Source organism: Camelus ferus, chromosome 15, assembly GCF_009834535.1.
Source record: "Camelus ferus isolate YT-003-E chromosome 15, BCGSAC_Cfer_1.0, whole genome shotgun sequence".
In the NCBI taxonomy this organism is placed as follows: Eukaryota; Metazoa; Chordata; class Mammalia; order Artiodactyla; family Camelidae; genus Camelus; species Camelus ferus.
The window spans coordinates 45,855,849-45,868,280 of NC_045710.1; the positions used below are offsets into that span (position 1 = coordinate 45,855,849).

At 33.8% G+C, this 12,432-nt stretch overlaps 1 protein-coding gene across 11 annotated transcripts in view; it reads right to left on the reverse strand.

Annotated features, from left to right (window-relative positions):
- Window positions 1-12,432, reverse strand: part of WDPCP (WD repeat containing planar cell polarity effector) — a 287,957-nt gene that overhangs the window by 200,726 nt on the left and 74,799 nt on the right. For all 11 annotated transcript variants that reach the window (XR_004326365.1, XR_004326366.1, XR_001366999.2 and 8 more), the window contains exons 3-6: window positions 6,749-6,796; window positions 5,857-5,907; window positions 4,283-4,353; window positions 3,958-4,017 (exon numbers count right to left, since the gene is read on the reverse strand). Coding sequence is in view for 8 of the 11 variants with exons in the window: in XM_032497660.1 (XP_032353551.1) it covers window positions 3,958-4,017; window positions 4,283-4,353; window positions 5,857-5,907; window positions 6,749-6,796 (230 nt within the window). In the remaining 3 variants the exon portion in view is untranslated. The remainder of the gene's footprint in view (window positions 1-3,957; window positions 4,018-4,282; window positions 4,354-5,856; window positions 5,908-6,748; window positions 6,797-12,432) is intronic.

Below are 12,432 nucleotides of genomic sequence, written 5' to 3' on the forward strand. Positions count from 1 at the left end.
ATGAATTACAAAAAGAATAAACACAAAATTGTAAAAGAAGACATCTAAATCATTAAGAGTGGGAGAGGGAAGCAAGGAAAGCCACTGTGGAAAACAGTATGGAGATTCCTCAAAAGACTAGGAATAGACTTACCATATGAATCCTGCTCCTCGGAATATATCCAGAAGGAACCCTACTTCAAAATGACACCTGCACCCCAGTGTTCATACCAGCACTATTTACAATAGCCAAGACATGGAAACAACCTAAATGTCCATCAAAAGATGACTGAATAAAGAAGATGTGGTATATTTATACGATGGAATACTATTCAGCCACAAAAACCGACAACATAATGCCATTTGCAGCAACATGGATGTTCCTGGAGAATGTCATTCTAAGTGAAGTAAGCCAGAAATAGAAAGAAAAATACCATATGAGATCGCTCATATGAGGAATCTAAAAAAAACCCCCCAAAAACCCCCAAAAACAGAAGTATAAAACAGAAACAGACTCATAGACATAGAATACAAACTTGTGGTTATCAAGGGGGTGGGGGGTGGGAAGGGACAGACTGGGATTTTAAAATGCAGAATAGATAAATAAGATTATACTGTATAGCACAGGGAAATATATACAAGATCTTGTGGTAGCTCATAGTGGAAAAAAAATGTGACAATGAATATATATATGTTCATGTATAACTGAGAAATTGTGCTCTACACTAGAATTTGACACAACATTGTAAAATGACTATTACTCAATAAAAAATGCTAGAAAAATAAAAAATAAAATCAATATACATGAAGTTACATCTATCCTAATGATAATATTGCTTTTAACTAATTATGCAGTAATCTTCAAATATGCATGTGACTTAAAGGACAAGTTAAGGAATTTAAAAATTCCACTACAATGGTGTACAATTTAATAGTGTCTTAATGCTGAAAAATATTACTCCCTAAAAACAGTTTGGAAATGGTTTAAGAAATTCAAAGCAGGAAATTATTACCGGGGGAGGGTATAGCTCATGCTTAACATGCATGAGGTCCTGGGTTCAATCCCCAGTACCTCCTTTAAAAATAAACAAATAAACCTCCCTCGCCAAAACAAACAAACAAACAACAAAAAAAACAAAGCAGGAAATTATTAAATTATTTTCTCAGAATAAGATAATTTTCGGAGGCCAAAATAAACAATGAGAAACACTTGATAGCTATTAAAACTAAAACTCTAAATTCTATCTTATACTTTTAATTAACTTGAAACTAGGGATATGTATAGTCTGAAAAACCAACTTGGAAAGACAATTTTCATGTAGAACACAAGTATAAATAAGTCTTGATTTATAAACTTCTGAATTTACAAGTTGAAGGAATTATTTTTTTAATGGTACGATTTATAGGTCATTGAATCAACAACATAAACTAAGCTTTGGTAATGATGACAACCTATTAAAAAACAAAAAACCTCAGTATTCAACAGTGGGAAAAATTCAGGCTCAGATTTCATCCTCTGAAATTCTTTGTTGTTGTAGTTGCCTTGCTAATTCCTAAACAATTGAGCCTTTGGAAGAAATAAGAATCCTCTAAAAAGAAGAAAATCAAGATAAATTCCATAAATCCTAAATTCACCCTGTTTTGGAGGGGGAAGAGGGAGCAAAAGACTTACATTAATTAAGGAGCGGCCACAGTAAAAAAACAGACGAATCCAACTATGTTAACACCAAGATACTCAGGAACTTTTCTCACTTCTTTTCTAAGAGTTAGAGAACATTATGTTGCGGTCAACTGCTGCTATTTTGGGCTTAAATATATGGGGGAAATTACTAATAGAAATTAAGCGACATGTTATCTTTGGAGCCATCACACTGGAAGATGCCCAGAACGGGGATCCTGGGGGAGCCTGTGGAGACTGTTTATTTTGCAACTAACAAAAGGTTAAGGAGATCCTTCTGAAATCTTGGATGAGTGCCAAATTTTTAATTTACTGTCATATTAGAGATCTTTAGGAATAACACACATACACATATTTTTAGACCTAGCCAACAGTCCTCTCTAGAAACTGAGAAAGTGGATGGATAATGTTAGGAGGTCTCTCAAAGACCCCAAAGATGTGGGGACTAACCTGGACCAGTGGGCAGGGTAGAGGTCAAGTTATCCTGTTTTAACATATCACATCAAGAATGTGCTAGTGGTAAAAGGTCTGTTTTTGGAATATCTTATCCATCGTAGGAATAAAGTACAAAATATGACAGAATATAAAGATAAATTCCACTGGAAGTGTTAACAGCAGACTCACTGGTACAGCAGCCTAAGAAACCAGTATTATCAGGTTGCTGTAAATTATGAAAGTCATTTTGTATATATTTGATCATGCATATTTCTTTTCTGAGTTGAATTAATTCTATAGTGAGGGACATCACTCTTCATACTTTCCCATACACACGTACATACAAACCTGCTTATTAAATTAAAATGCAATAAAGTCTGTTTTAAAAGGATTGCCTACTGGGATGCTTCACTGCATATTTTAAGATAGCTGACATGTTCCAACTTACCCTGTGCAATGGTAAGGGTGGAGGCCATGAGACACACCTCTTACTATAGGTCATAGGCTTGCCCTCCAGTCAAATAATTTTAAACTTGCTTTTAAAGTGAGTAATGGCATTGAGAAGTACAATGAGTTGTACTAAGTTTAAAATTTTCTGAGGCATATTTTATATTCAAGTTTCAAAGTTTGATTAAAACTTTTATGGAAACAAATTATGATTTTTTTAAATAACCCTATCCATTTCAATAGTATTCTAAGTCAAATTTAGGAAGTATTACAGTTCTAAAAATATTAATTCAGCCTTGTAAAAAGTCTCTGGAAAGTAATAATTATGACAGTTAAGGTGGTAACTAAATAGTTACCTTTATGAGTAAAGGTAGACTAGTTTAAGCAAAAAATGAGGAAAAACTAGAAGCCACTAAAATGAGAGTCATTAATCAAATAGTAGATTAAGATAAGTTTGCAATTACTACAAATTCAGTATTATAGATTTATGGATAGAGCCACAGGTCTAAACTTCAAACAAGAGTAGTCAGACCTAAAATATGTAAATCACATTATAAACAAGTAAGAATTTAAACTGATACATTCTGATGAAACTTCAATTATATATATGAGTATAATATGACTAACCATTCTTTTTACCACAAGCAAGTAAAATTTTTCTAGGCAAATAGTTTTTTAAGGCTATCGACAAAGCTAAAGTGTTTGTCCATTATCTTATGATCAATGGACAAGTGATTATTATGTCCTGAACTTAGATCCATTCAACATGCAGCTCACCTGGTCCAGTCTCTAACAGTGCTATCCAGTAGAACTTTTTCTGTGATTGAAATGTTCTGTACCTATATTGCCCATATGGTAACATATGGCTGAGCACTTAAAATGTGTGTAGGACAACTAAGGAAGTGAATTTTTAATTTTAATTAGTTTAAATTTACATTTAAATAGCCACAAAGGACGACTGGCTACAATATTAAACAGCGCAGCTTAGAGGGTTCAAAAAGTATGAGCAAATGTCTTGTTATGTTAGGTCAAACTCTAGTCTGCTTGTTGATTTCCATAAGCACGGTGCTAACAAATGCTTTCAAGAGTGGTCAAAAAACCACTGGTTTTTCCCATGGTCCCATGGTTTCATCCTCATTCAAAAATCTAATTGAATCTATGACAAACAAAAAATGCCATCTGAAAAGACTTTTATTAGTGTTTATAGTGTCAGTACAACTATACTGATTAATGAGGTAGCCTGGTGGCCTGAGTAAATCTGTCTAATGTTAGTTCTAGAATGACTAGAATTCAAACTATGAAATATCCACTCCTAAAAAGTTTTTGTCCATTACCTATCATAACACAAGAATACCAATTACTGCATAGTTTTCAGCTCCACTGGTTAAACACTGCGAAAGCATGTCAAACCTTTTTACCTGACAGACATATTTGTTCTTCCATTTGCTCAGCACACACTGACTGTTTTGCATCAGCTCCTGAAGGAAACAGAAAAAGAGAGAGTGCAGTTGGCTATACACATTGTCGTTATCAGTTAAAGTGCTTCTGATTTGCAAGCAAAAAAAAAAAAAAACCCACAGATCAGCATGCTGCACAAAGATGCAACTGTTTTGGAACTCCTCACAGGACAAAAGCAAAGCTATCATCACCAGAGGAGTTGATCCTTTATAAAAATTAAAGCTGCTGAAAGATGTTTTAAAACAGATTTGTTTGTTGCCATTTTTGAAACTTTTGGAAAGATACCTCCAACTCCTTGAGTGAGTCTCGAAGTTTTTCTGGGCGTCTGTTTTTGAGCGTCCATGGAAAATCTCGTGCTGGCAAACAAAACATGTACTACAGTTAGTTAAACATGACTTAAAAAGGAAACTTTGCTTAGCAATGTGTCTTAGGAAGATTAAAATAAAATACCTCCTTAATTGAAAGGAAGTGGGCTTCATTTCCATCATCAAATGACAGTCTTTTGAAAGGCTTTGTCATAGAAACAGGATTTTTACCAAACAATCTCCCTGATCATAATTTTATGATGACAACTGACAAGGCTCAGAGAATCCCTGGGAAAGTTTCCTAGGCCTGTGAATCTAGTACTTAACAGTAAACGACCCATTCTTTACCACAGAACTAACATCTTTCCATAAAAAAGATTCAACCTAAAAGAAATTCCAAATTCTGCTAGCAGTCTTCTCAAAACCTGAGAATTCCTTTGAGTACATGAAAATAGTGAGGAAAGAAATAAAATACAAAAAAGAACACAGAAAATAAATTTAAAATTAAGCATCAAAGCATCACATATTAAAACTAAGGGAAAAATGGAAAGAAATCCAAGTTTTAATAAATGAGATGATAATAGCACTCTTTTTCATTTAAAGTAATTCTCTTTAAAATCTATACCACAATTCAATAAGCCTTTGTTCTGCTTTAAATTAAAAGATAAAATTATTTAGTAGAGTCTCAGTGTTAGCCTAAGACAAACTAAAAATAGTTCTGTTTAAAAGAATTAACAAAATGTTAAATTCATTACAATATCTAATTACAAGAATGAATTCATCTTTGAATTCTCCTAAATAATAATTCTAAATGTGTAAATGTGTGCTTTGCATATGTATACATATAATGTACAGTATATACAAACATTTAAATTTTACAGTAGATCTGCTGTATATCTTATTTAAGCAAATTTATAGTCTGTATAGTTTATGATGTGTAGAAAATATGTGAAAAATTTTAAATCTATGTTGCAGCTATTCATACAGTATTTTTAAAAATTAAATTTAGCTTGACCAATTAAAATGAGATCAAGTTGGATTTTCAGCTCTACCTATATTCCAAATGAAGTCACTTTAATTATATTACACTATAATATGTAGTCATATTACATATATAACATTTATATATCTAAGAACAGAAAAGACTGGAAAGAATAAGATGCTAATACTGATCATTACAGATCTTATTTTGTTAAAATGAATAAAACATAGTAATTTAGCATAATATGGATAATAAAATGTTATCAGAATTTAAGCATGGTACACTTATTTTAAATATATTAAATAATATAAATACGGTTCATTAAAAAAGTTTGTTTACATGAGCATATATCTCACCAAAAGTGGACAGAGATTTCAACAGTCTAAATTAGAAATGTCTAACAACATAATTCTTACTCATATGTTAGTGCACCTAAACAATGTGACTTCATAAGAAATTTGGAAGGAATAAAATTTCCTATTTGTGCAGAAAGCTTAAAATATTTTTAAAGACTCAGGGATATTAAAATTCCAGTTTTATAATAATTCCAATAAAATATAAAGCAAGCTTACATTCTGCCAGCTTCTGCTTTTCTTCTAAGTTACCATGCTCTGTTGCTGATACTGTGGCAGAAGGGAGATTGAAAAAATGAAAAAAAAGTGGATTTTTATAATATTTTATATATTTACATGCATACATATAATTATTATATACATTATTGACACTAATAAACTGTGCTTAACTTTTTAAAAGTTAGTTGAAAATGCCATAATTTGGATATTTTCATTTCATAGAGGTATTTCCTAAATTTGCAGAGGAAAGTCTTACATAGCACAACAGGTGGGCCAATATCCTGAGTTTGCAATCTCATCAGATAGCAAAGGGAACTGCAATGGAGCCCAGAACAGAAGCTGCTTCAGTCTGTCATCAGGACCATGAAGTCAGCCTATTAACCACCTAGCTAAGCACACAGGATGCCCACACAAGCCCCACTTCAACAGAGACCAAAACAGGAAGGAACTCTAGCTAGAAAGACCTTTTGGCCCATCATGAAACTTCTGGGATTAACAGCATTAATCAGATAAAGAAAATTGATCATTCACTCAGAAATGCCTATTTCAGATATCAGGTGAGGCTCCGGGAGGCCTCCTGCATCAGGGGGACACATGCATTAACAATGCCCTCTACTGGGACACTCATAAATAAATGTGAGTAGACTGTCCAGTTATCAGTCTAATCAGCAGTAAGATGAAAATTTTCATGTTTTGCTGTAGCATTTTCTAATATTGCTTTATTTCTTATGGAACAGATATCAGCCTCAGCATTTTTCTAAAGAACTGGAGTGACCTTTCTTGAAATTCTAGAATTTATCTAAAGCCCATAAAAACAGTTTTTAATGGTCAGTATTTTATAGTTTAGAATATTTAGTTTATAAAAATCAGTTTAGTAGAGCAGATACTTTACCTGGTGGATCTTTTTTGTCATAATACTGGTAGATCCCGATGTCTCTATCTAGAGAAAGAAAGAAATAACATTAGATTATGGTAAAAGTTATGGAGACTAAGAAGCCAAATCACACTATATTTGGGGTGTGTGATTTGGCTTCTTAGCCAAATCAGAGTGGGTAGGGGTGAGTAGGGCGGGGAGAAGGACAGAAACAGTCTCTTTATGTCACTGGAAATAAAATAGTTCAAAAGTATCTGGACATGGGTTCATTTATTCTATGAGAAACCGGAAAGTTTATCAATCTAATTAGAAAACATTTCCACAAAACTAGAATGGCATGAGGAAAGGAGTGGTAAAGAACTGAAATCAAGGAAGACCAATTTTCTCTTTCACACTTCCTCTGATTTTTTCACAGGATGCTACTAAAAGAAACTACCACTAAGCACTGCCAAATGAAATCAATGGATAGAAGAAAATGTCCTAAGTGTTGGATTCTGAGCTGTGGCTTTCTTTTCTCTGATTTAGCTCGAGTCTAGTATAATATTTGAGGGAAATCTGCAGAAAAGAAAGAAAGGATTAGAGGAAGGTATGGATAAATTATCTGAAGCTTGTTTGGACCCAAAAAACCTTCCAAATCCATTCAAATTCGGATGCTCTGCTGGGGTTACAAAAGCAAAGCTAGGCTTCCTAGGTGCAGACAGTGATTTAACCACGGAATCTACTCTTGCAATTTAATTATAAGAGAACAAAATAATTGTGTCTGTTTTCTTCCTCTCTGTGAATAGTGAAATATTTCTTTCTTTGAAGTAACAATTGTTTCCTTCCATACAAAATAATTCTAGTTACTAACAAAAGGACACAACTATTTCTAAAGAAGTGAAAGCAGTACAGGCTGCCCCCTAGTGACTGACTGCTCCAAACTTTCTCAAACTGAAAGATGAAACTTTCCCCCAGAAGTATTACACCTATAATTAACTTTTCAAATAAAGTTTTTCAAAACAGTCAATCACATGTTCTTACTGAAGTTCTATTTTATTCATCGTGCCACTAATTGGGACATGTAATTTAAAGAATGCAGTTTATTTCTGTTGTTTATATTGAAAATATCTAATGAGGAGTGCTGAGGAAAGATCATGAGTAGAGCTCCTAGGGTAGTGATAATATTTTATTTCTTGACCCAGGTGATGATTTTTATGGCTGTATTCACTTTTTGATAGTTCAAAACATACCCTTATAATCTTTACAATTTTCAATACATATACTTCAATAAAAATATTTTTTTTAAGCTGAGAACCATAGGCATTATGGACACAGGCAGTGTCCTCTATTATAATATTCCAGAATTCCATGCATCCAAATATTACAACTCTAGAACAGAATTATGAAGATAATAAGGGGCCCTGAATTCTGTGCACAGGTCTGACCTAATGCATCTGGCTCAGAGTGGGGCTTCTAAAACCGAAGCAGAACAAGAAGGGCATCCGCATGAGGAGACCTACCCTACATGGGCTGCCAGAGTCTAAGCTGGATGAGGAAGGTGTCGGTATGGAGAGTCATTCTGACATGACGTGTCAGAGCTCCAGGACGGTGAGAAGGACATCCTTAGGAGCAATAACCCGTGTTGGGTGTTAGTGGCTGAACAAAGATAGGAGGAAATCCACAGAGGGGGCAGCCCAACAGTGTGCCAGGACCTGCATGAGGTGAGAAGGGTATCCATACAGGGAAGAGAATGGCCACAGACACAGAAAACTGTCTGCATACAAGGGATTAAGTAAATAAAGACATGGGAGCCCCAGCTTTCCCACTATATGATAAGTACAAATATAAAATGAACCATGTGGTGGTAGATTAGAATTTCAGGTACAAGTGTGAACTCATGGTTTGCAATACAGAGATAGAAACAGAAATGAATGTGGATGTAAATGTGTTGTACATACCTACATACACACATTCCCTAAGCTCTGCCCACTGACAGTGCCCAGGAGCAATGACACTCCAATAGCAATGAGTGCACAAAGCACACTTTGGCTTCTAGGTACCACTGTCCTCTAAAAGGAACCAAGCGCCTTAGAGAACTGGCTGATTACAGTGCTGAGGAAAGGAAAGTATAATAAGAGCCTAGAAGATCTGTTGTGCCAGAAAGAAAATGTTCAAATACTGACAGGGACATATCACAAATACAGAGAAGCCAGCTTGCAAGGGGTCCCACTGGCCATACCAGGGACAATTTAAACATCAAAATAAATAACGATACTAATGGATTGATAACAATGAATAATACAGGGCCTGAGCTTATAGGGATTAAATAAAGTAAAAATATATTTAAAGTTTAAGGAGAAATAAGATATTCATGTAATTTCGAGGCACTCCCTACAAAATACTAATTAATTCCAAAGAAGAAAGTAACTTCACAGTGGAGAAGCCTAGCAGACACCACATAAAGTGATCGTGAACATCAGTAAAGACATAAATTGACATTGTGCACTGCCTGTTAGGATGCACTGAGAACACAGTATCATTTCTGGTATATTCCCACCAAACATGTATAATCTGAACCTACTTATGAGGAAACGTCAAACATCCAAATTTAGGGACATCCTACAAAATAAGTGGCATAATATCTTCAAAAGTGTTAAAGTCACAAAAGTTAAAAAAATTAAAAGGATGTAAGATTTGTTCCAGAATTAAAGAGACATGATGATTAAATGCAACATATAATTCTGAACAAGATCTTTCTGCTATTAAAAAGGACACTGTGGGGACAACTAGTTAAACTCTTGAGTATTAAGTGGTAGTACTATTATCATTATTAGTTTTTTTTTTGAAGTATAGTCAGTTTACAATGTGTCAGTTTCTGGTGTACAGCACAATGCTTCAGTCATACAAGAATATACATATATTTATTTTCATAGTCTGTCATTAATAATTTCTTGATTTTAATGGTTATATAGATGATGTGAGAAAACACTTTTTCTACAGGAAATACACACTTAAGTATTTAGGGCTAGTGAGGCATCAGGTCTGCAACTTACTCCCAAATGGTTCAAGAAGAAAAATTCCCTGTACTAACAGTTTTCTGTAAAAGTTTATGATTGTTTCAAATTAGAATGGCTTTTATCAAAAAGAAAGAAATAATAAGTGTTGGCAATAATAAGTGTGGAGAACAGGGAACACTTGTGCACCACTGATAGGAATGTAAATTGTGCATTCACCGTAGAAAACAGTATGGAGGTTTCTCAAAAACTTTAAAATAGAAATACCATATGATCCAGCAATTCTGCTTCTGGATACTTATCCAAAGAACACAAAAACACTAATTTGAAAAGATCTATGTACCATTATATCATTACTTCCAATAGCCAAGATACAGAAACAATCTGAGTGTCCATCTACAGATAAATAGATAAAGATGAAGTGGTATGTATACACAATGGAATACTAGTCAAACATCAGAAGAATGAAGTCCTGCCTTTTGTGACAACTTGAAATCGACCTTGAGGGCATAATGCTAAGTGAAGTAAGACAAAGACAAATGCCATAAGACCTCACGTATATGCAGAATCTTAAAAACAAACAAAACACGAGCTCACAGATACAGAGAACATATTGATTGCCAGAGTCAGGAGGGTGAAGGGGAGGGTGGGTGAAATGGGTGAAGGAGGTCAAAAGGTACAAATTTTCACTTATAAAATAAACAAGTCAAATAAACAAGTCATGGGGATGTAATGTACAGCATGGTGACTATAGTTAATAATAACGTTTTGAAAATTTGAAAGTTACTACAAGTAAATCTTTAAAATTCTTATCACAAGAAAAAAAATCTGTGACTATGTATGGTGATGGATGTTAACTAGACTTACTAAATTATTGTGCTGTGCGCCAGAAACTAATAAAATGTTATGTCAAATACACCTCATTTTAAAAAATACTTTAAATGTCAAGCATAATGAGAGCATGTAAGAGGGTTACTAACTTAGTCTAAATGTCACAGAAGGCTTCTCTAGGTGACATTAAAGCTGAGCCCTAAAGAAGTAGGATTGCATATGGTTCAAAGAGAAGAATGCTCCCAGGAGAGAGAATGTACAGGCCCTGCCAAAGATACAGTTGTGGCTGAAAATCTTACTACCTTCTGGGTCCTTATGAACTTTTGTCTTTTGTTACAGCATTCATTTCCTTTTTTCTATCATATTTACATGTATTTCAGTACAATTCTGGCTTCTTGATTATAAAAATAATGTGTTCATTGTATAAAATTTAGAAAATAAGAAAAGCACAAAAATTTTAATTTCCTGTATTTTCACTCTTCAGAGATAGCGATTAATAATTTTTTGTCTCTCCTTAGAGTTTTTCCCAGAATATCTACTTATTACTATAAATAGAAGTGCTATACTGATAATGACATTTAAAAAATTTTTTAAATTGCATTAATTATTGAATAAATACAAATGATTATATAAAATGTCCAAAAATAAAATACAAAAGAATATATCTAAGATTAAAAAATAAAAAACAACAAATATAAGAACACTAACTTTTTATTATGTAAGTTTCAGGTGTACAGCATCAAAGTGTGACATCTTGTACACTACAAAGTGATAATCATCAAAAGTCCAGTTACAATCCATCACCATACAGTTACCCCATTCACCCATTTCACCCATCCCATAGTCCCCTTCCCTGCTAGAAACCACCAATCTAATCTCTGTATCGATGAGTTTGTTTTATTTTGTTTGTTCTTTTATTATGTTTTTTAAGATTCCACATATGAGTAAAATCATAAGGTATTTGTCTTTCTTTGCCTGATTTATTTCACAGAATAAAATACCTTCTAGGTCCATCCATGTTGCTGCAAATGGCAGGATTTCATTCCTTTTTAGGGCCAAGTAGTATTCCATTGTGTAAATAAACCACACCATCCTGATGCATTCATCCATCAATAGACACTCAGGTTGTTCCCATACCTTAGCTATTATAAATAATGCTGCAATGAACATTGGGGATATGTATGTTTTTCAAATTACTGTTTTCATGTTCTTCAGATAAATACACAGAGGTAGAGTAGCTGAGTCATGGTAGCTCTGTTCTTAACTTTTTGAGGAATCTCCATATTGTTTATAATAGTGGCTGTACAAATTAACAGTTCCATCAACAGTGTACAATGGTTCCCTTTTCTCCTCATCCTCTCCAACACTTATTTCTTGCTTTTATTATAATAGCCTTTCTAACAGGTGTAAGGTGTTATCACATTGCAGTTTTGATCAATGTCAAGGAGCTTATCACATATGTTTTCTTCTTGGAATTTTAAGATATCAGGTCTTACCATCAAGTCTTTAATCCATTTTCAGTTAATTTTTGTGTATGGTGTAAGTTAGTGGTCTAGTTTTATTCTTTTGCATGTGGGTGTCCAGTTTTCCCAACACAATTTATTGAAGAGACCATCTTTTCTCCACTATATGTTCTTTGCTCCTCTGTCATAAGTTAATTGTTCATTATGTGTGGGGTTATTTCTTGGCTCTCAATTGTGTTCCACTGATCTGTGTGCCTATTTTTGTGCCAGTACCATACAGTTTTGATTACCACAGATTTGTGGTATAATTTGAAATTAAGGAGTGTATGTAATACCTCCGGTTTTGTTCTTCTTTCTTAAGATTGTTTTCATGATTCAGGACTTCTTGTAGTTCCACGCAAAATTTAGAATTATT